We start from the raw sequence: 26,508 nt of genomic DNA on the forward strand, positions 1-26,508 counted from the left end.
AGCACTGTACACCAAACAACACATGTTACTCGCCTACGTTGACGACATCGATATAATGGTTCGGAAATTGTGAGCGGTAACAGCCATCTTTGGTCATATTGAGAAGTAATCAGAGTGGGTTTGGCAGTAAATGGCGAGAAGACCAAGTTGATGGTATCAACGCGCAAGACGTCCAGTAGACTCGGCCCAACTGTGGAACTTGAGAACTACAGCTTCGAGGTAGTTAACGATTTTATATACCTTGGTACCGCCATAAATAAAACTAATGACATCAGTTTTGAAATTCGGAGAAGGATAGTGTTGGCTAACATATGCTACTATGGTTAAGTAAGCAGTTTAGAAACAAGGCCACCTCCCGCCAGACCAAACTCACACTTCACAAGACGCTGATACTATCCGTGTTGTTATATGGATCTGAAGGATGGGTACTTGCGCAAGCAGATGAGGCAGCTCTTGGGGTGTTTGAGGGAAAATTTTCCGAAAAATCTATGGGCCGATCTGCGTTGACGCAGGTGAATATCGGCGTCGAATGAACCACGAGTATTGAGCTGCAGCGACTACGGTGGCTAGGCCATGTTGTGCTGATGAATGAGAATGCCCCAGCTCAAAAGGCATATAAAAACGAGCCTACTGATGGTTCCCGTAGAAGGGGAAGACCACGAATTAGATGGAAAGACCAAGTAGAAAACAACATCTTGGAACGTGGTCTTCCAAATTGGTGGATTTGCGCAAGAAGATCGATCATCAATGCCCATTGTGCGAAATCTAAAAATGTTACAGCAATATGGAACCCGGCATTGGAAAGCCCACTAGGTGTACTTTCAGAAAATGCATAATTTTATAAAAATCCATTTTGGATTTTTTTTTTTTTTAATTTAATTATTTTAATATGCATTTTCTGAAAGTACGCCTAGTGGTCCTTCCAATGCCGGGTTCCATATTGCTGTAACATTTTTAGATTTCGCACAATGGGCATTGATGATAACTTTTCAAATTTTACTAATATCTATTTTTATTCAATAAAACCATGATTAATTTTTTTCAGTTAAGCGGGTTTAAATAGCTTTTGGAATTGCCTTTCCGGGAGTGCTAATATTTTGCCGGTTTTATTTATATTTATTGCACAATTGGTCATTAAATTGTTATAAAAACGATTTTAAAATCTGTTATACTGAACTAAAGTCTGTTATACGTGTCTTTGCTAGTTAAAATCGATTTTATCTTCACGCACATATTTTCATTTCAAGTACCTGTCAGTATATCTTAACGCTTTTTCACATGTTTTTGTTAGAGTTGCGAGATGTTGGAACACCCTTCCACTTGAATTACATGTTTTTTTACATAGTAACAATGTTTTCCCTTTGAAAGTTTTATGTCATTTTGATAATTTCCTACAATAATGTGAGGATATTCTGATACATGTGCCGCTTATTGGACATACATATGTCGAAATCTATATTTATTTGTTATGTCTGGGGAGCCTTCATTCTATTTTTTATAAAAGTAAAATTATTTATTTATATTAATTTAAGTTTAATATAGAATTTATCTCAGGCTATGTATTATTCAGAACTTTAATATTCACTAAAGCCTTTCATACACAAAATATTTGTCTATTTTCCCAAAATGTTATCGCCCAAGCGGAGATCAATCCCATTTGCTGCCACAGCAAACACGAACGATTTTAGCCAAGCTATGTTCGATAAAAAGCAAACGCATTCATTTATTTTGAAGGCAAATTGATATTAAGATATCAATATGTTTTCCGCTTTACTGTGGACCAAGACATTCTATGTTGCACACTTTTTATGTATATTTATTTATTTATTTCAGTTGTTACGACGAATTGAGAGTTTAGGACAAATTATCAAATGTCGTTTATTATTATCTGACCCCATTTCCTTTTAATCTAACCCTGACAACAAACAAAATGGCTATATTCAGCGTGATTACATGTTTAAAAGACCGGTTAGAGATAGCTAGATGGTTTCATATTCGCCAAAAATAAAAAAAATTAATAATAATATAAAAAATAAATAATATGAAAATCATAAAAAAGGGTGTGTGTCTGGGAGATCTATTTTGGGCAAAAAAAAAAAAAAACGTAAATAATAGAGGGTTTTTTACTGTATACATAGTTGTAATAATTAGAAGTTAAATAGTATATAAAATTTCAAATGAAATGAAATGATTTAAACCGCACACGATACGCGTCTCTTTTCTTCTCGCCGTCCAGAACTCCCTAAAATAAATCTTTTAAAAAATTATAAATAAGTTAATTTTATAATTCGAAAATCTTACCTTAAAATAAAGGTGAACAATTTTCTCTAATCCAAACAATTTTTTTTTTCTAATCTTCCGATACATACATATATACCAAGCATATTTTTCATATTTTTTATGTTATACCTTTTGATGATTTTCATAACAAATCCATTCCAACTTGTCCAGTCCAGTTTTTTAGATTATTGAGAAGATGTAATTTAAATTAATTACGAAATATTGAAAATACATTTACTTGTAAGCTCGAATTAAAAGATTGTATATATTCCATTCACAGCCTCAAAGGTTGTATATGCGTGTTGTTATTCCCCAAATAAAAATTCAAAAAATAATTTATATTTTATATATTTCGTAAACAATCTTTATTTCAGTGTAATGTAATTTTCTAAATCTTAATTTAATTATTTTTTATACAATTGCCTAATACAAAACAATATGCCGAAAAAATATATTTCATTAAGTCTTAAAAAATAATACAAAACAAAATATATATAATAAATTATTTAATAATAGTAGTATAGGAAATGTTTTCATTCAATACGATGAAAACAAAGGATAAATATTAATAATAAGAAGTAAATGGCATTAAATTAATTAAATGAATAAATAGTTAAATAGAAAAATTATACTTAAAAAAATTAAGATAATTTCAAATACGGTTTTGTTGTTGTTGTTTTTTTTTTCTTATCGCAAGGCACAATGTGCGGGTGATTGATAAAAAGCTAGCTAAGGCATTTTATCATAATGGGAAAATGTAGTTTCAAAAACAAAAAATTATCAAAAAGTCTTGGCTTTAGAAATTGCCTACCACATATGACCGAATGACATTCAATTCTGATAAATTTATATGTACATACATGTGTGTGTTGTTATGAATTAAATAGATTTGATGTTTATGGTTTCAATTAACATGGGGGCGGACATTGTGTTTGGATGGCCTGATTGTTAATAAATTAAATCAAATATTTATATGGCAAAAAATGTTGTATGTTGTGTTCTGTAGGATATTAAGTAGTTCTATTTAAAAATAATATACAAAGCTTTTCGTTACATTATTATCGCTGGCTTCAAAATGAAGCCTTAACAAACCATAAAAATTAAATACACAGCTATCTATGCTCCTGATCATTGTTGAGTCAAGACCAAAACTCCCATTTTTCCCAAAATCGGAAAAATATAAAATATTTACACCTGCTGCCATCTTGTGCAAATGGCCAAAACAAAATAAAAAATACATACACACAAAATACTATATATGGAACATACATAGTAGCCCATCATCATCTTCCATTGCCGCAACATCTATCTACAGGCTGCTGAGGCATTGCTTTTCACACCTCCATCCATTCCATTTTGATTTTCAACAACTAAAAGTTATTGAAATTAAATTTTAGACTCTTTGCTTGGAAATTTAAGTTGGTTGCTCTTCTTCTACGGCTCTACTCCAAATAACCCAATGGCTGTCCAACCTTGATTTTCTGACCAGCTTCAATGTTGAATTTAAAATTGGTTGGGGCCTCGAACAACAACACAATGGTACTGCCCATATTGAACAGACCCACCAATTCTCCCTTTTTCAGATCGACCTTTTCGCCCAGGGCCAATTCTTCATAGCCATGTTGATTTTTCCATCCCAACCAGCGATTGGTTTTCAATTGTTTGTCCATAACAAATTCCATGGAACCGACATTGGTGGCACCCACAGCTGTGTAACTAAAGAAACCATGTTTCCATTCACCCAAATACAGGGCACGTTCATTGAGACAGAACAATCCTGGCAACCATGTGGCAATTTTGGGATTTACCGACAACAGCTCACCGGTAAAGTGACGGCGTAATACAGCCTGCCATTCGGTGGGCGAATGGAAACGATGATAATCTCCAGGAGCCAAATAGATGACACATTGATACAGACTTGTCGAACCATCACGTTTGTGTTTAATCATATCCGAATAATCCTCAGCCTCGCTGGCGGTTTTATTATCCACCCAGGATGCTGGACCCAAGAAATCTTGTATACTATAATTGACACCCTTTACTTGTTCTATCAGCGACTTTGAGGCCGTACCAAAATGCAGAATTTTTCCATCCGCCGGTGAAACCAAAGGCGCCTTTTCATCTATCGGCCTTACCCCCTCCCTTAGGGGTCGCGTAAAGAATTGCGATAAACTTTTGTAGTGTTTATAGTCGGGATACAAAGCCTCATCTATGTTCACATTAAATGCATTCGAATACCAGCCATATATATAGGGTCTTAGATTCTCCGGAATTTGACAAGCGGCCAGCCATCCCCAGGCTCTACTCAGCAGTCTCAAGGGCAACGAACAATAGACTTTCGATTGGAATTGTGAAGCGGTATGGGGTACTTGGTCTTTGACGGCATTTTGTTTGTGTAGCTGCCATTCAATTGCACCGAAAACGCAGATCCCAACGGGTGCAAATTTCAGCAGAAAGCCGGTCCATCTCAAGAAAATATTGAAACGTTTCTTTTGCAGGTCCTGTTGACGTTTAGCCTGTACCGAGGGAGGGGTGCGTATTTGGGCGGGTTTGTGCAGGGTGGTATTTGATTTAATTAAATTCTCCACCTTAGGGTCGGCACCAGCCTTTTGGGAAAATGATTGGCGTATATTTTTAATCAATGGCCATTTGCCGGATTTTTGTTGCACCTGCTGTTGTTGCTTTTGATGGATTTGGCGCCAATTGCCGGCCTTCATGAGGAAACGGCCACGGGGAATAAAGTAGGAAACCATTATTACAGGAGATTTGTATAATCCTTTGATAATAACAGAAGTCTCTACTAGAGTTAGGAACTTATTCCGCACAGTCTAAGCTGTAATTCAATTTTTTATTTCAACACACAGCGAATTGAGCAAAAACGTCCTCTTCGTTAGAGGTAGCAAAACTGAATGAAGCTCTGGCTTGGTTTGTATTCCAATTAAATAATTAATTCCGCAGCAGCTCACAATTCTAAGATTCGTTTCTTATCAGTAGCGGCGGGTTCTCAGTTTTACTTTTCAAGCTTCTTCTTCTTCGTCGTATGGATGTTTTTCGTTTTTGTTATTATTCCTCTTTCGTTGGATTGTCGGTCTTTTCAAATTTTCTGTGAGGGTTTTTTTCAAGGTTAGTTTTCGTTTTTTGGTTGTTGGAGGTGGGGGGTTTGTTGTGTTTGTTGTTGAATAACCTTCTAGTGTAGCTTTACATGTGAATCTAAAAAAATAGAAAAGTAAATTATTTCTTCTGGAGATTTCGAATTAAATACAAAAACAACATGCTTATCACTTAAAGTTTACCTTTTCGAAGATTTCCTTTAATAATTTGTTTAGAAATTTGGCAATTTTGTAGCAAAAAGTTGGGGATTTTTTGAACACTTGTGTCGGCAAATGGATTTTTAAAGAAAGGAACCAAGTCGCGATTGAGCAAAAATTAGCGGCGTTATTAATATTTTCTTCTTCTTTTTTTCCTTTTTGACAGACAGAGGCGGGAGTTATTTGCGTTGACCCAAATAGACAAGAGATAAATGACTGACTGAAAAGTTCTCGAACATCTGAAGATGTTTGATGTTGTAATAAGTGCTTTGGACGCCACATATGGTGAGTGAGTTCTTAAATGGTGACGAAGAACCATGTGGCAATACATATTGTATCCAAATAATATCTAAAGTGGCATGGCGACATATCAAACTGAGTTGTCATATTAACTTAAATTGAGACAATTGGTCTGTTCCAGAAGTTTTTTAATAGTAAAAGGAAAACATTTCAAAATCGCTTTCAGAGTTTTCAAAGGGAAAGCCAATATGTTTTGTGTTCTCTTAAATTTTGTTGAACATATCACTAGTTTTGTGGGTTCAGAAACAGTTTTCGAGTAAAAAGTTAGACAACTTGTCAAATTAGTAGAATCTTTTAGGTTCTGGAACGGAACTTTAAACTGAGACAATGTGCGAAACGTGATTAAATTACAGGGTTATTCGTTTCGTGGTTTCAAAAGTATGGAACTGGAATTTGACATCTGTCAAAATATGTTGTTAATCTAATCTATACCTTCAGCTTTATGGCTAATGAGGATATATACACTTTAATACGCCAAAAATGTGCCTCATCGAAATATTGATTTTTGACCTCATGTATATTTGGATCAAATCCGTTTCAGAAAATTTGGAGTCGTTTGCATTGTATTGCTAACAAAGCCCCGTATTCGTACAGATGACAACGCTATGTTATTTTTGTAGCTAACAGGAGATGTGAAAAACATTGAAAACAACATTGACTCTGTTTGAAAAATACATTAGGCTGGGGAAAAAGAAATCCATTAGGCCGGTCTTCGAAAATATCGATAAAATCGGAGAAATTATCGAAGTTGACCGGCATGTTAGCAGTCGTAACATCGCCCAAGAGCTAAAAGTCGACCATAAAACTGTTTTAAAACATTTACACAAAGCTGGATTCAAAAACAAGCTCGATGTTTGGGTGCCACACCAAAATAGGACGGATCGAATTTCCATCTGCGAAGCCTTGGCCAAACGGTTAAGGATGGAAAATCTATAAGTGAGATTTCCAAAAATAGTAGTGTGATGACACTCAACCTATTGCGACTATAGATTTGGATCTCATTGACAAGGTGGTTAGCAGAAATAAGATACGTTGCCCAGTCAACATATTCAAACCATATAAATCACCAGGACCAGATGGTATTACACCGGCGCTGCTTCAATTTGCCTCGCCTAGTATATACCTGATACTTGAGAAGATCTATATAGCGTGCTAGGCTCTCTCGTGCGTTCCGGGTCTATGGAACGAGGTAAAAGTTACGTACATTCCCAAAGCGGTTAAACCAAGTCTGCAGAGTGACTTGCTGACAAAGGGCAAAATTATAAATTCAAATGTAGGGGGTACGAAAATCAGAGCGGGGTGCTCTCACCGTTGATAAGGCCCATCCTTTCCTATGGTTCTCTTGTTTGGTGATACTGCTTGCGCCACAATTCAGCAAACTAGACAATAGCCGCCTAGATTCTAATAAATGCAGCCGAGAAAAGCACCCCACAAACAGCTCTGTACGCAATGCTGAACTTAAGGCCTCTATGTCACAGCATTAAGTGTCAGGCAGCGCGTAGTGACCTAAGGCTGCATGAACAAAATCTATGGCGAAATTGTACCTACGGTCATGTATGTATCCTGAACGATCCAACCGTAAAACTAAAAAACAGACGGATGCAAGATGGAAGAACAGGTACAGGGGCTGGCGTCTACTGTGAAAGACTAGGCCTTGAGCTTACCTACAAGCTGGATAGCAACTGTAGTGTTTTCCAAGCTGAAATCATCGCTATTAGGAAGGCATGGGAATTGATAAAAATTCTAGATGCAGAGATCGTTGAAACGGTGATTATCTTTGTGGATAATCAGTCGGCTCTTAAAGCCATCAAATTCTGTAATATCAAATCTGATGTCGTCCTCGAGTATAGAACAGTTTTGGAAACACACACAGCTATCGGCTGTGTTGGGTACCAGTACACCGTGATATGGGTAATTAAAAATCAGACGAATTAGCTAGACGAGGATCTCAATCTACAGATCTAGCAATTGATTGCTTAATCAATCCACCCATCTGTCATCACTTTTTGAACTTTGAGGCGTTCTTCGACGAACGGACCAATGAAATCTGGCACAACGAGCCTAGGTGCAATGTGTCAAGATCTATCTGACCGATAGGACAAACTCACTGTTGAACCTGAGCAAAGCTGAAATTAGAGTAACGACAGGCCCTTTACCAAATGAAGGAGTTGCCAGATTGAAACAAAATTGAACATGTGTTCATAACGGAGATGGAAGTTTCCAAAACATTAAACTTTTTTCTGTTTATACCGCGCTTTTTGTGCTAGGCTAAGAACGAACTGCCCTCACACATATGCGTCCCAATACAATCTATTTTACTTGATATCAAACAACATCCAATAAAATTTTGTATAACTTATTGTGTGAACGGGCATCCCTATCATCTAGTGTTGTTAAATGTTGGTAACGACATGAAACAGCTGATTTACCCACCATTAATACTGCGATGTCATTTTCGATTTCTAGATACCTAATATCCATTGTTCATTTTGTTTTGATTTTGAGATTTATCAACGTTTTTTGTGTATGTTGAAAAAACAATACAAACTAACAGCAGTTCCACAACCCAATCCCAATTGGATTCACAAATAACAAATATTTATCATCACATTCGAAAAAATGAGTCAGTCGGGAGATGTAGAAAAAGTTCCGGTGTCCTTTGCCTGCCAAAGATGTTTACAACCGATATTATTAGATGAAAATCTGGAAAATATAAGTGTTCATGCAAGGGCAGAATTATCGTGTAAGTTGTTGAGAATATTTTGTTCTTTTTTTTAATTAAATAAAATGATTAATCATATTATTCCCAGTACCCATATATGCCAGCAATGTCAATACCTTAGACAATCAGGACAATAGTTTTGATCATTTTGTACCACCCTATCGTTTGACGGATTCAATAAATGGTACTGGGTTTATGCTCGTGTCCGATGGTCGAGATAACAAGAAGTGGAGTGCAGCCTTTAAATTGAAAGCTGAACTATTCGATTCGTTGTCCTCCAATTCGGAAATTGATCATCCACTGTGTGAAGAATGTGCCGACTCCATGCTGGAAATCATGGATAGGGAATTGAAAATAGCCGAAGATGAATGGAGTGATTATAAGAATTATCTCAAGCAATTGGAACAGCAGCAGGATTGCCCAAATATCACAGAATTGGAAAAGGAATTGGCCGAGTTAAAAGAAAATGAACAATCACTGTTGAATCAGTTGAACGAACTGAAGGTGGAGGAGCAAAGTCTAAATGAGGCCATTGAAAAAGAGGAGGGAGAGAAGCAAAAACTTCAAGAACAAGAAGCCAGCTATTGGCGTGAATATACCAAACATCGCAGGGAGTTAATGTTAACCGAGGATGATAAACGTAGCCTGGAGTGTCAAATTGCCTATGCCGAACAGCAATTGGAGAAGTTGAAAGATGCAAATATTTTCAATATTACATTCCATATATGGCATGCTGGACATTTTGGTACCATAAATAACTTTCGATTGGGCCGGCTGCCCTCGGCCTCCGTTGATTGGTCGGAAATTAATGCCGCATGGGGACAAACTGTGCTGCTGCTATGTGCTTTGGCGCGAAAAATTGGACTGACATTTGAACGATATCGTATTGTCCCATTTGGCAATCATTCATATGTTGAAGTATTGGGGGAGAATCGTGAATTACCCTTGTATGGTACGGGTGGTTTTAAATTCTTTTGGGATACAAAATTTGATGCAGCCATGGTAGCATTCTTGGATTGCCTAACACAATTTCAACAGGAAGTAGAAAAGAGGGATCCAGAATTCCTATTGCCCTACAAAATGGAAAAGGGTAAAATTATAGACCCCTCCACGGGGAATTCATATTCAATAAAGTGAGTATTGGGGTACGTCTATTTAATTGAGGAGTATTTTTTAAATGTGTTTTGTTTTTTTTCCTGCTTTCAGAATCCAATTCAATTCGGAGGAGCAGTGGACAAAGGCCCTTAAATTTATGCTTACAAATCTTAAATGGGGTCTAGCCTGGGTGTCCTCACAATTTGCAAGTAATCAATAGTGTGATAGAAATTTTATTTTGTTAATACGTATATAATTTTATTTTAGAAAAATTAAGAAATACATATATATTATAATTAATAATTATTTAATGGAAAATAATTTTGTCATAATTTTTGGGACTATAAAATATTAATTACTTAATATTAAGAACAATTTGTTTACCATCGATGGATTTTGTTGTGTATGATAATGTTGGGAAATGATTTAAAGATATAGATCCGATGGACTTTGGGCCACAATCAAAACTTGACAGGTATTCCTATAATGATCACAACAAAATCGGTAGATGATTGTTGCTGTAGTAGCGACTGGATATTTTTCAAAAAACTGCAATTTTTGGTCCGATGGACTTCGGGGTTTAGGTGAATGCGATTTTTTTCTAAATGGTCTTGTGATTGAGATGTTCACCACAAAATCTATCGATGGTAGGAAATTGTTTGGCTAAATATAAATTCCACAATTATTTACTAACAGCTGATACTGCCGATTTTGAGTCATCTGATGAATTTGTTTCTTCGTCTGGTGACACTTTATTTGAAAGGGATTCAGAATCATTTGAAGAACTCGACTCATCCTGTGCTATAGATTTCGTATCAGCTGTCTTATCTTTTGTTTTGTTATTTTTCTTGCCAGCATCGTCATCATCACTATCATCTGAATCAGTATCCGAGGAACCTGACAAATCATCATCAATCCATAAGGCTGGCTTTTTTGCCTTAACTGGAGCCGCCTTTGCCGATGTAGATGGTTCACATTTACGTTTTAAATCACTTTTGTCCGCCGCCTTCTTAAAACCTTCCTCCACAGCATCACACACCTTTTCGGTTAACTTCGAACGTGCTTGTTCATATTCTTCATCTTTGAATTCATGTTTCGGCACGGCCAACAACTTTTCAATTTTACGTTTTTTCCTTTCCTCTGCTTCACGCTCACGTTCACCCTGCTTTTCCAACCATGCCTTTAAACGTTTCTCTTCGTTTATATCACGCAACCTACGACCACTTAAATCACGGCAGGCCTCCCTGTTGGTGGTCTTTTCAATTTGTGCCCCAATGGCTCGAAGCATAGAACCGAAACCACCTTTACCACCCAATAGCCGCAGACGTAAATAAACAGGTGCATCGTGACTGGGGTTGCTTTGTAAACGTTTACCATTTTGTTCCAAATAGAAGCTATCTGGTGTTAGGTTCTGCAAAAGGTAAACAAACAAATCTGTTTTCATTAAATTTTAATAACAATTTTTTCCACTTACCGTTTCTTGGATCACATAGCCAACCAGGTCGTCATAATTTTGTTCGGGTATTGCCACAGATTTACTTGGATTTATGAATAAATTAATCATTTTTTAATAATTTTGTTAAGAATTCTCCCCAAAAAAACAAAAGCTGAGTCGTTTATTACTGACAGAGTTCAAGAAAATAAGTCACACAAAGAAACTAACGGAACTAGTTGCATCTCTCTCTTTGAGAGAACAGAGACTATACACATTGTTCCTTTTAGTGAACCCGAGTGTTCAACTGTACAAAACACTCTTTTGGCAGAAATTATAAAGGTTATTATTTAAATTAAATGTGTGTTTGGTGATAAAAGAGAGCAATGACGGGGGAGTGGGTATAAGCATTTTTTCTTTACCCGCAAATACATTTTCTTTTTTATATTTCGTGTCAAAATAGTGCCAACAGTTTAATTCCTAGAGAGAGAACCATGTCAGTTACAAAAAACAACGGCGTTGCAAATAAAAGTGGCCACTGTCAAACAGTTGTCAGATGAGAACATTATTAATAGCATCATAGCAATAAGTATATAGCAATTAAAAAAATTTTTTTAGTGAAACCCCCCAATGCTACTAAAAACCAGTGTTGGAAAACGATATATTTTGACATATGTTTTCATACATGAAAATATAACAACAAATGTAAACAAATACACGTGAGATTCGGGAATAAAAACAAACCCTCTACAAAACTATACCATAAAATATGAGTTACTCCGAAGATGAACATAATTCCTCTGATGAGCAAAGCTCTTCCGAAGAAGAGGAAGAACAAAGAGTAAGTAAAACCTACACAAATTCCATTATTTAATAAAAAATACTTATTTTCTCTCTCCAAAATAGAATGAAATTCGCGAGGACTTAAAGTCCATGTCCTTTGAAGAAATCATGAAATTGAAAGAGGAACTTGGTGCTAAAATCTATAAAGAAGCTGTCCTCGGCATTGATAGCAGTAAACTTGAGAAACCCAAAAAGGAAGCTAAAGATTTTAAACGTCTTAACAAAAATCGTCCCCGCGAAATGACAGCAAAACGACAGGTACCATTTTTGGGCGCAGAAATGCGCACCAAACGCAAAAAGGATAATGAAATACGTGATCCCAGATTTGATGAACGTGCCGGGGAATATGATGTGAAGAAGTTCAAAGAAAATTATAAATTTGTAAGTGAAATTCGAGAAAAAGAAGTGGTGCAATTAAAGGAAGTCCTAAGTAAGACCACCGATGAGGATGAACGTCGTGAACTTAAGAAAACCATACAGAGATTAATCAACAAGAATGTGGAGGAGAAGAAATGGCATCAGAAACAACAGCAGCTTAAGGAGGAGCAAAGTGAAATACAAAAGGCCATTGCCGAGGGTAGACAACCGCATTTCATAACCAAGAGTATGTCTAACTACTTTATATTTTTAATTTCTTAATTAATATAACTCGTATTTTTGCAGAGGAACGACGAACCAAGGAATTGGTGGCACAATTCGAAGAGTTGAAAGAAAAAGGCAAACTGGCTAAACATTTGGAGAAACGTCGCAAAAAGAATGCCGCCAAGGATCGTAAAAGAATTGGCTTTGATTAGAATCTAATTTAAAAATAATATTTTTTTATTTTGTATTTTATATATTTACTTTCTTTATACAACAATAATAATAAACAATAGTAAATAAATCTAACCAGTACGTAACATTTTCGCCTCACGTTTCTCTTGTAATTCACGTCTCTGGGCCTCGACAATAGCACGTCTTTCTTCCAAGAAGGCAGCATAATCTTCGGCTTTTAAGTCGCGGACAATTTTGATGCCACATGTACGGGCAATGCCCACCAACATTTCACACATTTGCTAAAAAAATAAAAAAAAAACACATTAAAAAATGTAACAATCACATCATTTTTATCGTCCTCTCACCTGCATTGTAAGCAAAGCATTTGGAGGATCTTGAATTTTAATTGCAGCAATTTCATATAAATGCTTTAGCGTAATCATACCAGCCACCTCACGTCCGGCACTCATAGCACCTCGTTGTATGCCGGCCGCCTGTTTCAACAAAAATGCAGCGGGTGGTGAGTGAATAACTAAATTATAACTACGATCACTGTTAACGGATATGCGACAGGGCAATGGTATGCCTTCCTTGATGTCAGCTGTGCGGGTATTGAAATCCTTGCAAAACGCAGCAATATTAATGGCACGCTGTAAGGCAAAAGGGGGAAATTAAAAATAAATAATAAAAAAACATATGAGTATTTACAAACCTGACCCAACATAGGTCCCAATGGTGGACCGGCTGCAGCCATACCAGCTGGAATATTTGTTTTAAGCTTTGTGGTGTGAGTTATCTTCTCCACACTCTTTTTGATGTTTTTTAATTTGCCCGCCGCCTTGGACATGCTGTCGCTTGTTAAGTTTTATTTAGAAAATTTTGGAATATAAAATATTAAAATATCTCTTGGTTGGTTTGGTTGTGGTTATGCAAAAAACTGAATTATTTGACAGATGGTGTAAGGGTTGCCATATAATTAGATTCTTTCTCAAATTGGGGATTTTTTCTTTTGAGGGCAAATATGGGAGACAGGGAATTTATGAATGGGGATTTCACTTGAAATTTTGTGAAATTATAAATTATTAAAGTGCCACGGGTTGAAACTCAATATGGTCTCAGATTGAAGGTCAATATACACAGCTCCTAACATCTCATATTGCTGTCAATCTCAAAGCAGCTGCTTCAATGCACCAGATTGATTCGAACGAAGACCTCCATCGGAAGCTGCCAGTTCAACAACATTTTACGGAGATTGAAAGGAAAACCACAGATCCTTATAGATGAGATGCTATGTTTATGAGGAATGGGTACATTTTCGAGATTGTTTCGGATTAAGCAGTAGAAAGGAGTATTGCGATGTTTTCAAATGTTTCATAGATGTTTTTCAATCACAGATTCTGATGCCGATGCCTTCAGTTCTTCGCTTCAGAGGTCACAGAGTAGTGTGGTATTGTATGTGGTATACCTACAGGCATGGTACAATAATACAAGGTAGGACAACTTGAGGTGAATAACAAAAAAGCAACTATGCACGTGTGGTCTCTTCTGCCAAAAATAAAATAAATATACGCAACAAGTGTTTGTGTTTATTTGACATTTTTCCAACACAAAACTAAAAACGCGAAAAATGAATGAAAGGTTATGATTTCTTCCCAAAATCGAGTAGGGAATACCATAAAATGTTTGTTTCGTCCATAACAAAGTAATTACTTCCAGAGGAACGTGTTAAAAACTTTATTTTCATTTCAATTAAACTTGAATATATTTCAATTTATTTTGAATTTATTTGACATTGTATTCAAAACAATACACACACACATACACAAAATATGTATTTTGATTTGATTGAACAAGCCACCTTGAGAAAAAATTGTAATCAGTTGGTAGCTGTGCCCTACCTTGTAATAATTATACCATGGGTGTAATGTGTCAAGATCTATTTGGCCTACTCTGTCTACCAAAAGGACACACTTACTGTTGTAAAGCTGAAATAAGAGTAGTGACATGAATTAGTACTGGTCAGTGCAATATCAGGGCCTTTACCAGTAAATGGAGCCATAATGTTAATGATTACTGTAGACTCTGCGTAGATGAGGAGGAGACAGAGACAATTGAGCATTTCCTGTGTCGCTGTCCAGTCCTGGCTTACAGGCGGCACAGACTAGTGGGTGCTCATCTTCCACCATGTCTTAGTTTCTTCTCAACAACGGAACCTGCTCTAGTCTACAGCATAATTAGAATCCTAAAGTGTTTGGGAAAGTGCATCCTTGACACGTAATAATCTTCTGTCCGCGATCTCTATAGCCATCGATACTATCTCATACTTACCTTCTCACACTTCTATGTCAGCTTCTCATCTCTCTCTATCCCCCCTTCTTTTCACCCACATACATCTCTCCATATCTTTTTCTTTTAGTGTATGATCATAATGGACCTGACGGTCTCAGAGTGCTGCAGTGTAAGTGACTGCACATCCCCAATCCTAACCTAACGGATGCTCCAGGATGCCTTGGTATATAAAAAATGTTGATATTTATTTTCGAATTAATTAAGTCCAAATAACTAAAAATAAAAAAAAAAAACTGAAGAAATAAACAATTTTGTTTGAGCATGTCTCAGTTGCTCTGTGTGAACTGGTCTTTTGTTTGACATTAATAGCTACTTGTAATGTGAGCATCCTAATAATATGTCATCTGGCAAATGTCATGTCATTTACTTTGAAAAAGTATTCGGTATTAATTCAAACATTAAACAGTCGATTTCAAATATTAAAATAAAAAAATAAACAATTTTTCCAATAGGAAATATAATTTCAACAAATAACGAATTAAAAAAAAAGTGTAAGTCATAAATATTTTTTATATCTATCAAGCGATAAATTTATCATTTGTCTAACTTTTGTGCAATAGCGCCAAAATATCCGGCTGCCAAAGTCACACACATACATGTATACAAATATTCAATATTTTTATAGCACTAGTTGTTGTTTCTTTGTTATAAGGGTTGAAAAAAGGGGGTTTGACATAACGCAAAAAAATAAACAGCAAAAGTATGACATATTAAAATAAAAAACGAAAGAAAGCAAGCAACTAATTCAAGTCAACATAAAAAAGAAGTTTTTATCAATTATAAAATAATGAAAAAATAAAAATTATTCGGGAAAACAAAACAACAAAGTGAATATTAACGAAAATAGTAAAAATATCTTTGATATTTATTTCAAAAGAAGAAAAATAATACAAAGTGAAATCCTATGCTAACGAAAAAGGGGGTTGCAAAAAGAAATTTGAAAGAATTTTTTTTTCGTTGAATCTATTGTGGGGGTCTGTTTTTCGGTTTTAACCCCCCAACAACTGGCTGGAGTGTCGAAGATATTATTTTTGATTAATCAACAAATTAATCCATCCGATGGTGCGTAGCAAATCATCATCGTCCTCTTCATCGGGTAATGCCAGTAACAACAGCAGTACCAAATCACCCATACGCCAGTCGCATCGTAAAACCTCCAGTACATGTAGTGTAGCCCTGGACGATGTCAAGCCATCCACATCATCAAATCGACGCTCACCCAACTCCTCGCCGGACGATGATTCCGACGACTATGATGTTCCAATGAACACCCGTTCACCCTTTAGTTCCGTACATAAACAAAACCTGTATGTGGTTTCATTTCCTATCATTTTTCTTTTCAACGTACTTCGTACGCTGATCTATCAGCTGTTTTGTATATTTCGCTACATCTACGGTGCGAGCACAAAAGTCATTTATCGTCCGCATAAGCGTGAATGTAATATTGAAATTGTTGTTGGCTCCTCAGGCTCTGGTGCACAAAATTCCAGTTTGGTGGCCGTCTCGTCCAAGGATAAACATCATCATCATCAGCAGTTGTTGGAACAACAGTCAGCGTACAGCACAAATTCAATAACATCGACAGCGATTGCCCCCTACCCGTTGCCGGGATCAAGAGGAGTACGTCATCCACAACAGCAGTTGGAAATGTTCAATAAGAATAGTACGGTGGGAGCGGGCGGTGGTGGTGCTGGAGCATCGGGTCCAGGTCCCGGTGATCCATTGTTGGCCAAACAGAAACATCATCATCGCCGGGCTTTCGAGTACATTTCAAAGGCCTTGAAAATTGATGAAGAAAATGAAGGTGAGTTTTAGAACGCGACGTAGTTATTGTTGTTTTATTGCATTTAATTGTGAATTTTGTTATTATTGTTGTTGTAGCTGAGAATTGTTATACTTCAATGAGTCATCTGAGCCATTTATGGTATTGTAACAAGGGACACACAGCATATTACATCGATGTTTAAATAGGAGTAAGGAAATCCATATTGATATTGAATTGAATAGGATAGTATTATTGGAATATTAATAACAAGCATACAAAAAGTTGAGCTAGGGGCTTAATCGATGACGCCATATATGTGTATTTGTTTTGGAATGAGTTCCTCTTTTTAACAATTGAACAATTTGACTTAAGTAAAGTTTATATCTCGCATCGTTTTGAACTATAAGTAGCACAAGAGGCCCTAATTACAATGTCTTTCCTGGTACTGATGGCAGAAAAATTGAAGAACCTCCAAAATTCCGGTTTTTAAATTAAGGGCATGTGTATAATTTTGTAGCGCATCCGTAAATCCACTTAAAAATAATATTATATTTTCTATTTATACGGATGATTTATACGGATGGTTATATTTATCCGGATGATTGGTTTCAACAATTAAAATTAAATTATGATAATATGTGCTTCTCGGAGGAACATTGAATATTTAAGGGTTATTACTTAATTGCCTACTTCCCTCAAGAAGGGGTGCTCTGACCGTTGCTATGGCTATTGGTAATTAACAACATACTGATGGAACTGGACGGAAAAAGGTATCAAAGTCGTAGCTTATGCGGACGACACTGTGTTATTGATTTCCGGAAATTTTCCGTCAACCATCTCGAAGCTTATGCAAAAAGCCTTACTGACGCTGTCACGCTGGGCCAAGGCGAACGGTCTTGATGTAAACCCAACAAAGACGGAACTGGTATTGTTCACTAGGAAGCGTAAGCTCGGCGTCTTTGCTCCGCCAACACTGGATGAAGTGCAGCTTCATCTATCACCCGAAGCAACGAACCTTGGCGAAGAGAGGGCTGATGGCACTCTATGCATGCAAGAATTCCATTGGGAAAAGTTGGGGGGCTAAAACCATCGAACGCATTGCTGAACTTAAGGCCTCAGACCGCACGTAGTGCCCAAAGGTTTCATGAACAAAATCTTTGGCGAACTTGTACCTTTGGACATGGTTGTATCTTGAACGAAGCAGGTATGACATTGGACCAACGCATAAAACTATGCGACTATATATCACCAGTCCTGAAATTTGACGATGTAGATATTCCTAGTAGAGAACCGGGGTAACCCTCCTCTGGACCGTCTGGATTTCTATACAGACGGATCCAAGATGGAAGAAGGTGCATGGGGCTGGCGTCTACTGTGAAAGGCTTGGCCATGAGTTAACCTACAAGCTGGATAGCAACTGTGTTATCCAAGCTGAAATTTTTGCGATTTGGAAGGCAGCGGAATTGATAAAAAATCTGGATGCAGAGATCATTGAACCGATGACGGAGACAATTGAGCATATCCTGTGTCGCTGCCCAGTTCTGGTTTACAGACGGCACAGACTAGTGGGTGCTCATTTTCCATCGAGTCTTAGTTTCTTGCTCAACAACGGAACCGGCTCTAATCTACAGCATAATTAGAAACCTAAAGTGATTGGGAAAGTGCAACCTTGCCACGTAATATATCTTCTGTCCGATCTCTATAGAAATTGATACTATCTGACCTTGTGCCACTCAAAGTTTTCCTGCATAGCCGTATTAATTTTGCAGGAATTCTTAAATAATATTTTTTCAAGGGTCACAAACAGGCGTGGATTTCTTAAATAATATTTTTTCAAGGGTCACAAACAGGCGTGGATTTCTTAAATAATATTTTTCAAGGGTCACAAACAGGCGTGGATTTCTTAAATAATATTTTTTCAAGGGTCACAAACAGGCGTGGATTTCTTAAATAATATTTTTTCAAGGGTCACAAACAGGCGTGGATTTCTTAAATAATATTTTTCAAGGGTCACAAACAGGCGTGGATTTCTTAAATAATATTTTTCAAGGGTCACAAACAGGCGTGGATTTCTTAAATAATATTTTTCAAGGGTCACAAACAGGCGTGGATTTCTTAAATAATATTTTTCAAGGGTCACAAACAGGCGTGGATTTCTTAAATAATATTTTTCAAGGGTCACAAACAGGCGTGGATTTCTTAAATAATATTTTTCAAGGGTCACAAACAGGCGTGGATTTCTTAAATAATATTTTTCAAGGGTCACAAACAGGCGTGGATTAAAATCGTTCATTTTTTCAAGTGTCTTTACAAGGCGTGGATTGAAAATCTTAAATAATATTTTTCAAGGGTCACAAACAGGCGTGGATTTCTTAAATAATATTTTTCAAGGGTCACAAACAGGCGTGGATTTCTTAAATAATATTTTTCAAGGGTCACAAACAGGCGTGGATTTCTTAAATAATATTTTTCAAGGGTCACAAACAGGCGTGGATTTCTTAAATAATATTTTTCAAGGGTCACAAACAGGCGTGGATTTCTTAAATAATATTTTTCAAGGGTCACAAACAGGCGTGGATTTCTTAAATAATATTTTTCAAGGGTCACAAACAGGCGTGGATTTCTTAAATAATATTTTTCAAGGGTCACAAACAGGCGTGGATTTCTTAAATAATATTTTTCAAGGGTCACAAACAGGCGTGGATTTCTTAAATAATATTTTTCAAGGGTCACAAACAGGCGTGGATTTCTTAAATAATATTTTTCAAGGGTCACAAACAGGCGTGGATTTCTTAAATAATATTTTTCAAGGGTCACAAACAGGCGTGGATTTCTTAAATAATATTTTTCAAGGGTCACTAAACAGGCGTGGATTTCTTAAATAATATTTTTCAAGGGTCACAAACAGGCGTGGATTTCTTAAATAATATTTTTCAAGGGTCACAAACAGGCGTGGATTTCTTAAATAATATTTTTCAAGGGTCACAAACAGGCGTGGATTTCTTAAATAATATTTTTCAAGGGTCACAAACAGGCGTGGATTTCTTAAATAATATTTTTCAAGGGTCACAAACAGGCGTGGATTTCTTAAATAATATTTTTTTAAGGATGCTGATTTTCCAAGGATGCTGACACGCTGTCTGTATCTGTCACCAGGTTTCCATCTATAAGAGGATGTGCCTGCACCAAATTCTTTTGTTTCGGTTGGTTAACTTTCCAGACTTCATTCTGACTCCTGTACATACCGATTTGCTCACGCTCACATTTTTCTTGTTCTTTCTTCTTTTTTTTCGGAAAATACGTTTCTCCATTCTCCTCTATAATTCCCCTATTCGATTTTAATCGTATTTTAATCTACATTACAGGTCACAAGGAATTGGCTATTGAACTGTACCGCAAAGGTATTAAAGAATTGGAAGATGGTATTGCTGTCGATTGCTGGAGTGGTCGGGGTGAAGTTTGGGAACGTGCCCAGCGACTGCATGATAAAATGCAGACAAATCTATCAATGGCAAGGGATCGTTTACATTTTCTAGGTGAGTATTGAAGTTTATAAAAAAACATAAACTCTTAGTAGTTAGCATGTTGTTGTTGTTATTTTAGATGTTGTTTTTGTTCAATTATTTTGTTTTTAAATTCATTTTTTCCTTTGTTATGTTCTGTTTTTTATTTGTTCTTTTTTATTTATTTTTATATATCATACAACATCATTTTGTGGTTGGTTGTGTCATGTATTATGATGTGGTTACAAAAAAACAAATAAACGAACGAACAAACCTAATACCATACCGCCTTAGAATTGCGTGATGAACAATTACGTTTGGAAGCCTTACATCTAAGAGATGAACAGCAACAAAATAAAAAACAAGACAATACAAGAAATCGCACAAACCTAAAATATAGAAAAAGTACTAACAGCTCATCCGCATCATCGCCGTCCTCCTCCACAACTTCCAAGCAAACGGGAACAAAAAATGTTCAAATTGTACAGCCAATGCAAATGGAAAACAGTAATACCAATAATAATAATAGTTCAAATAGCAATAATACTGGTGCGAATTGTTCCATACCCATGGTGCGTATTAATAATACGACCAAATTACGCAGTATTGCTGCACATAATATAAGAAATAATAATAATACCACGAATAAAACCTCACCTAATGCGGGGTCCACGGCCACAGGTAAGCTGCTGTTCTTTTTTTCTTTACTCTCGTTATGACACAACTCATGCAAAACCAAAAAAATCAACGTCAAAAAAAAAAAACCTAAAAGGAAAATCGAATCGCACTCACATTTTGATCTCAATTCAATTTTAGTTCATAATTCGTCTGCTATTTGTATCAAGAAGAACAATCATTTACTCTACCACATTTCATCACATTTTTAACTTGAACCTCCTTTTGTAGAGCACATTTTTTCAGTTTCATTATTTATTTTAAGTTGAGTTTTTTCTTCAATTCGCTTTGTTTTGCTTACCAAATGAAAACACAAACCTTTTTGTTGTATTTTCTAAATTTTTTATTAATAATTGTTTTTAATATTTTATCATTTCTTTCTTTTTTATAGCATCGGGTCGTAAACTTACCGTTAGTTCAAAACGTCCAGGAAACTTAGCTGTTGTAAATAAATCTCAAACCTTACCAAGAAATTTGGGCTCAAAGAATGCAATAGCAGGGGTATCACAACGTCAGCCCATAAAAACTGCTGCCACACCTCCAGCTGTTCGAAGGCAATTTGTAAGTATTACATATTAAATATCTTATGGAAATCTGTAATAAGATCATCGTCTAGAATTAAGCGGCATAATTATCATATTTCAAAACCTCCATTAAAACTCTCATTAATGTGGAAATATTTTGGCTTAAATATTTCGACAACCCTGTACGAAATAAAAATTGCAAATACTAATTCATCATTTGTTTCATAATATTGCTTTGCAGTCTTCCGGTCGAAATACACCACCGCAACGTTCTCGCACACCCATAAGTGGTATTGGTGGTAGTAGCAGCGGTGGCGGTCAATCGAATAGTGGCGCCAGTACACCCGTTGTCAGTGTTAAGGGTGTTGAACAGAAATTGGTACAAATAATATTGGATGAAATTGTCGAGGGCGGAGCTAAAGTGGAATGGTCCGATATTGCTGGGCAAGAGGTTGCCAAACAGGCCCTACAAGAAATGGTAATATTACCAGCTGTACGACCGGAATTATTTACGGGTAAGTGTGTTGCTATTTACAGTTAAAATAGAAATTTCTGAAAATATTCCATATGAATTGTGTAACATTTCTAATGAAGAAGATGCAATGTGCGTTATATGTTGGTTTTGATTCAATCGGTGGCATGTTAAGTGTGTGGGCGATTTGCATTATTGTTACGCCATTCTATCTCGGATGACTAAACTCTAGTGATGCATACATTGAATGTATAGGGGTAGTAGTTGAGTGTAGAACTGCCAGGTATAGGCGCTAAATGTTTAAATACCACCGATGAATAGATATACCACGCATTGTTTATCGGATATCAGTGCGCCTTTAGAAGGCAATAACAGCTTAGTACTCGGAAATTTCAATGCCCACCATGAATTGTGGCATTTTGTCCTGGGTAATGACCAGGGGGATACGGCGCTGGCTGAGCTGGGTAGCTAAGAGACATTTCAGTGGAATAATCACTACTAATTCTGTACCTTGGTAAAGGCATCAATAAAACTAATGACATCAGTTTTGAAATTCGGAGTAGGATAGTGTTGGCCAACAGATGCTACTATGGTCTAAGTAAGCAGTTTAGAACCAAGACCAGCTTCCGCCAGGCCAAACTCACATTCAACAAGACGCTGATACTGTTATATGGATCTGACGCAAACAGATGAGGGAGCTCTTGAAGTGTTTGAGAGAAAAATTCCGATCTGTGTTGACGGTGAATATCGGCAATGTCAGACCTATCGAGCTGCAGCTGCTACGTTGGTCATGTTGTGAGAGTGAATGAGGATGCAAAAGCACATGTAAAAGTGAGCATACTGATGGCTCACGTAAAAGGGGCCACGAAAGATCAAGTGAAAGAGAACATTTCGGAACATGGTCTTTCAAATGGAAAGAGTTGCGAGCAAGACCGACGCGCCTGGAAATCTTTTTAAGCTTGGTTTATGGAACAAATGTTCTGTCACAAACCAGGCAAAAATGGACGACATTTGCGAGAGGCTAAACACCTGTCTCATGTATATTGCAGAGTTTTTCCGGACGAGGAATATGGAAATATCGGCCACTAAATCAACATCGAGAGCGGAGATGCATCTATCATAGAATTTGCAGTTCGTAGGGTCCACAACTCCGACCACTATTTACCCCACGGTTGTAGGAGTCATATTCGATAGACTTTATATATGTCGTTCGTAAGGTTAAGAGGAGGAACAAAATTCTCAAATCGCTAGCCGGCAGCATTGAGCCTTGTTAACATATAATGTGATAGATCGGTCTGCGGTAAACTATGCGGCTCTAATGTGATACGCCAAAGTTTGTGCAACGCAATGGAAAAACATTCAATTCTGTCAGAATGTCTATCTGCCGATGTGATTTGATCACCTCATGAATCCAACAGACCACTTCATGAGGAGAAGAAGATTATTTTTATTTGTCAACACAACCATCGTCTTGGAACGTGGTCTTCCAAATTGGTGGAATTGCGCACAAGACCGACGCGCTTGGAAATCTTTTTTAGGCTCGGCTTATGGAACAACCGTTCTGTAACAAACCAGCTAAGTAAGTAAGCAGCACAACCAGATGTTGTCGATGTGTTATCTGTTTTAGTTTTACAGAAGTTGCCATTCGAACCATCACCTTATGGATAGAAGAATCTGAATGGATAGAAGAATCATATCAGGAAGAATCTTCATGATATGGAGATAGAGGACCGGTACAAAAGAAAACATATAGAAAAACTGTTCTACCAAGCAGGATTGAATCGTATTCACACTGAAGTAGTTGAGAAGCAATTCAAGCATGCAGCGTTAATACAATCCTCGGAGAAACCCCACCCATATAGCAGCAGAAGAGCAGTAGCAATCACGACAAACCAGAGTGGTCTTAGTGTAACTGAGATCTGGATGGTGTAGCCGCCTCAATTCATATTGGGCAACAATTGACGGAACTGTTAACAATATCTGCCCGGCATGTGGTAATGGTTCACATGACACGCTGCACCTCTTCAACTGCCTTGCCAAACCCACTCACTTAACCCCATTTTCCCTATGAACGCAACCGGTACAAGTCGCAGCCTTTTTGAACATAGAGTTAGAAACAGAATCCGATTAGCAGGAAATCTTGACACATAATGGCCATGAGTAAAAATCGCCTTCTTGAACATGGAGCCAGAATCAGACCCATGTTTTGACATAAGCCCCCGATCCAATTCAAGGTATTTTAAAAATGTTATCCGCATTTCTCAACAGAAGGGAAAGATGTACGGTTTTTGAAGGGTATACTATTTTTCAAAGTATGCACTCTGTTTTCGATAGCCCCAGTTTCGTCCTATTTCAGATATTTTTAAGGTCATAGACGAATTTTACAAGTGGATGTAATTTGGTACAGAGTAAGAAATTCTCGCCCGAACTTAATGTTAGCCTGTTTAATTTTTAAATACATCGATTGCCTCATTTTATATAACCAATTTTTTTCTAAATTAAATCTTTCCCTAGGTCTCAGAGCACCCGCCAAAGGTTTACTCTTGTTCGGACCACCTGGTAATGGTAAAACCTTACTCGCTCGAGCTGTTGCCACCGAATGTAGTGCTACGTTTTTGAACATCTCAGCCGCCTCGCTAACAAGTAAATATGTGGGGGATGGTGAAAAATTGGTGCGAGCCTTATTTGCCGTTGCCCGTGAAATGCAACCATCCATAATTTTCATTGATGAAGTCGATTCACTGCTCTCAGAACGTAGCAGTAATGAACATGAAGCTTCACGACGTTTAAAAACTGAATTCCTCGTCGAATTTGATGGTCTGCCGGGTAATCCAGATGGTGATCGTATTGTTGTTTTAGCGGCAACAAATCGTCCACAAGAATTAGATGAGGCGGCGTTGCGGCGTTTTACAAAACGTGTTTATGTTTCGTTACCCGATTTGGAAACACGAGAATTACTGTTGCGTCGTTTGCTGCAAAAGCAAGGTAGCCCCTTGGATACAGATGCCTTGAAGCGTCTGGCAAAACTCACCGAAGGTTATTCTGGTAGCGATTTAACAGCATTGGCCAAAGATGCAGCATTGGAACCAATACGTGAATTAAATGTGGAACAAGTTAAGTGTTTGGATATCAGTGCTATGCGTCCAATAACCGAAAATGATTTTCATAATTCCCTGAAACGTATACGTCGCTCAGTGGCACCCCAAAGCTTGACGTCATATGAAAAATGGTCTCAAGAATATGGTGATATTACCATTTAAAAAATAATTTAAACTAGGTATTATTTTTCTATATATATATACATACATATATATGTGTGCAGAATAACAACAAGAACACACCTACACAAGCTGAGAAAAAACAACACATACAAAAAAAACACACACACATTTACATAATTTACTATAAATTTTGAATAATTTAAGTTATGTAGTCTTAAATAACTATTGTATTCTATTTCTCCTATAACTACAGCTGCAAGAAAATGCATTCGTTATACAACTACATTTCCTTCCTCCACCCCCCTCAAATCTATTGTCTGCCTGCATAACCCCCCTCTACTACACACAATACTAACAAGAAAAATCGAAATGATTTTCCAAGCACAACAGCGGATACTTTTGAACGCTGAGTGATATTTCAAAACAATTGTAAGGCATTTCAGAAAATGTGAGTTTATCCTAAACAATTTCCGAATTTTTGTTTATTATTTTTTCCATTAGTTAATTTTTCCTACTTTTCATCTTCTCATAGCTATATGTTTTTCCATAAATATATAGATTCCCCATGCTATAGTTTATTTTATTTTGTGCTATAATAAAAAAAAATACTTTGCCTTTTACATTTCATAGAAAAAAAATTACTAGGTTAACACTATTTTTTTAATTTAGTGTCTATACATATAAATATTTAATGTTTAGGTTAATTAGTTTAAAAAACGATTTTCATGGCAAAACAACAAAAAAACTCATTGTATATTGCCTTTCATTAACTTTCGTGAGACAAACATACCATATACCCAGTGATTAACCCAAATTAATATTAAAAATAAATATTTTTTTATTATTATGGATTTGTTTTAAAATCTTTATTATATTATAAATATGTACACACAATTTTTGTTTTATTTAAGCTATTTCTATTGTTATAACACAAATTTTGCCTTGGCGACACGAAGACATTTTTGTCGCCTTTAATATGTCTATATTAAAATCTTTGTTTAATTTTAATTTCCACATATGTTCATAATTCATTATACAAATAATATGTATTGCACTCTCACTATTTTATATAAGATTTTTTCTAAATGTGTAGTATTATTTTTTAAATCAATTATTTTATAGTTCTCTGCCACTAATCTTGCTCTCGATCTACTAAGCAAGAACTAAAATACATAAATTACTATTATTACAATTTTTTTCCTTTAATGCGTATTTAAAAAAAAAAAAAACTAAATGTATGTCAATTTAGAATATTCTTGTGTA

The 26,508-nt window shown here is 36.4% G+C and overlaps 6 protein-coding genes across 6 annotated transcripts; 3 read left to right on the plus strand and 3 right to left on the minus strand.

The window, feature by feature from the left end:
• Positions 1–3,718: 3,718 nt before the first annotated feature.
• On the minus strand, positions 3,719–5,034 carry LOC133331641 (phosphatidylserine decarboxylase proenzyme, mitochondrial). Its single transcript, XM_061540023.1, has one exon. It carries the CDS (start codon positions 5,031–5,033, stop codon positions 3,723–3,725), a length of 1,311 nt encoding a protein of 436 aa, XP_061396007.1. The 5' UTR covers position 5,034; the 3' UTR covers positions 3,719–3,722.
• Positions 5,035–8,507: 3,473 nt separating this feature from the next.
• On the plus strand, positions 8,508–9,932 carry LOC133331649 (beclin-1-like protein). The gene is made up of 3 exons (XM_061540030.1): positions 8,508–8,631; positions 8,699–9,743; positions 9,817–9,932. Exons 1-3 carry the CDS (start codon positions 8,508–8,510, stop codon positions 9,923–9,925), a joined length of 1,278 nt encoding a protein of 425 aa, XP_061396014.1. The 3' UTR covers positions 9,926–9,932.
• Positions 9,933–10,387: 455 nt separating this feature from the next.
• On the minus strand, positions 10,388–11,269 carry LOC133331642 (splicing regulator SDE2). Its single transcript, XM_061540024.1, has 2 exons — positions 11,180–11,269; positions 10,388–11,116 (listed from the first exon to the last, which is right to left on the minus strand). The coding sequence occupies exons 1-2, from the start codon at positions 11,267–11,269 to the stop codon at positions 10,388–10,390; spliced, it is 819 nt and encodes a 272-aa protein (XP_061396008.1).
• A 637-nt stretch (positions 11,270–11,906) lies between these two features.
• LOC133331643 (ribosomal RNA processing protein 36 homolog) lies at positions 11,907–12,800 on the plus strand. Its single transcript, XM_061540025.1, has 3 exons — positions 11,907–11,978; positions 12,044–12,584; positions 12,644–12,800. Exons 1-3 carry the CDS (start codon positions 11,907–11,909, stop codon positions 12,772–12,774), a joined length of 744 nt encoding a protein of 247 aa, XP_061396009.1. The 3' UTR covers positions 12,775–12,800.
• A 37-nt stretch (positions 12,801–12,837) lies between these two features.
• LOC133331647 (large ribosomal subunit protein uL11m) lies at positions 12,838–13,583 on the minus strand. The gene is made up of 3 exons (XM_061540027.1): positions 13,449–13,583; positions 13,102–13,386; positions 12,838–13,035 (listed from the first exon to the last, which is right to left on the minus strand). The coding sequence occupies exons 1-3, from the start codon at positions 13,581–13,583 to the stop codon at positions 12,865–12,867; spliced, it is 591 nt and encodes a 196-aa protein (XP_061396011.1). The 3' UTR covers positions 12,838–12,864.
• A 2,561-nt stretch (positions 13,584–16,144) lies between these two features.
• LOC133331646 (spastin) lies at positions 16,145–25,325 on the plus strand. Its single transcript, XM_061540026.1, has 5 exons — positions 16,145–16,889; positions 20,216–20,386; positions 21,420–21,589; positions 21,794–22,067; positions 24,539–25,325. The coding sequence occupies exons 1-5, from the start codon at positions 16,145–16,147 to the stop codon at positions 25,282–25,284; spliced, it is 2,106 nt and encodes a 701-aa protein (XP_061396010.1). The 3' UTR covers positions 25,285–25,325.
• The last annotated feature ends 1,183 nt before the right edge of the window (positions 25,326–26,508 follow it).

This window comes from Musca vetustissima, unplaced genomic scaffold (genome assembly GCF_032173495.1).
Source record: "Musca vetustissima isolate MV318-11 ecotype Yass unplaced genomic scaffold, APGP_CSIRO_Mvet_v1 utg323967, whole genome shotgun sequence".
NCBI lineage: Eukaryota > Metazoa > Arthropoda > Insecta > Diptera > Muscidae > Musca > Musca vetustissima.

Coding starts and splice junctions, on each gene's coding strand:
- LOC133331641 (XM_061540023.1), bottom strand. CDS start 5,033: ATGGTTTCCTACTTTATTCCCCGTGGCCGTTTCCTCATGAAGGCCGGC.
- LOC133331643 (XM_061540025.1), top strand. CDS start 11,907: ATGAGTTACTCCGAAGATGAACATAATTCCTCTGATGAGCAAAGCTCT. Junction 11,979..12,043: donor AAGAAGAGGAAGAACAAAGA/GTAAGTAAAACC, acceptor TCTCCAAAATAG/AATGAAATTCGCGAGGACTT. Junction 12,585..12,643: donor ACCGCATTTCATAACCAAGA/GTATGTCTAACT, acceptor GTATTTTTGCAG/AGGAACGACGAACCAAGGAA.
- LOC133331647 (XM_061540027.1), bottom strand. CDS start 13,583: ATGTCCAAGGCGGCGGGCAAATTAAAAAACATCAAAAAGAGTGTGGAG. Junction 13,387..13,448: donor TGGGACCTATGTTGGGTCAG/GTTTGTAAATAC, acceptor TTTGCCTTACAG/CGTGCCATTAATATTGCTGC. Junction 13,036..13,101: donor ATGCTTTGCTTACAATGCAG/GTGAGAGGACGA, acceptor TTATTTTTTTAG/CAAATGTGTGAAATGTTGGT.
- LOC133331642 (XM_061540024.1), bottom strand. CDS start 11,269: ATGATTAATTTATTCATAAATCCAAGTAAATCTGTGGCAATACCCGAA. Junction 11,117..11,179: donor GCTATGTGATCCAAGAAACG/GTAAGTGGAAAA, acceptor TACCTTTTGCAG/AACCTAACACCAGATAGCTT.
- LOC133331649 (XM_061540030.1), top strand. CDS start 8,508: ATGAGTCAGTCGGGAGATGTAGAAAAAGTTCCGGTGTCCTTTGCCTGC. Junction 8,632..8,698: donor TGCAAGGGCAGAATTATCGT/GTAAGTTGTTGA, acceptor TATTATTCCCAG/TACCCATATATGCCAGCAAT. Junction 9,744..9,816: donor GGGAATTCATATTCAATAAA/GTGAGTATTGGG, acceptor TCCTGCTTTCAG/AATCCAATTCAATTCGGAGG.
- LOC133331646 (XM_061540026.1), top strand. CDS start 16,145: ATGGTGCGTAGCAAATCATCATCGTCCTCTTCATCGGGTAATGCCAGT. Junction 16,890..20,215: donor AATTGATGAAGAAAATGAAG/GTGAGTTTTAGA, acceptor TCTACATTACAG/GTCACAAGGAATTGGCTATT. Junction 21,590..21,793: donor CAGCTGTTCGAAGGCAATTT/GTAAGTATTACA, acceptor ATTGCTTTGCAG/TCTTCCGGTCGAAATACACC.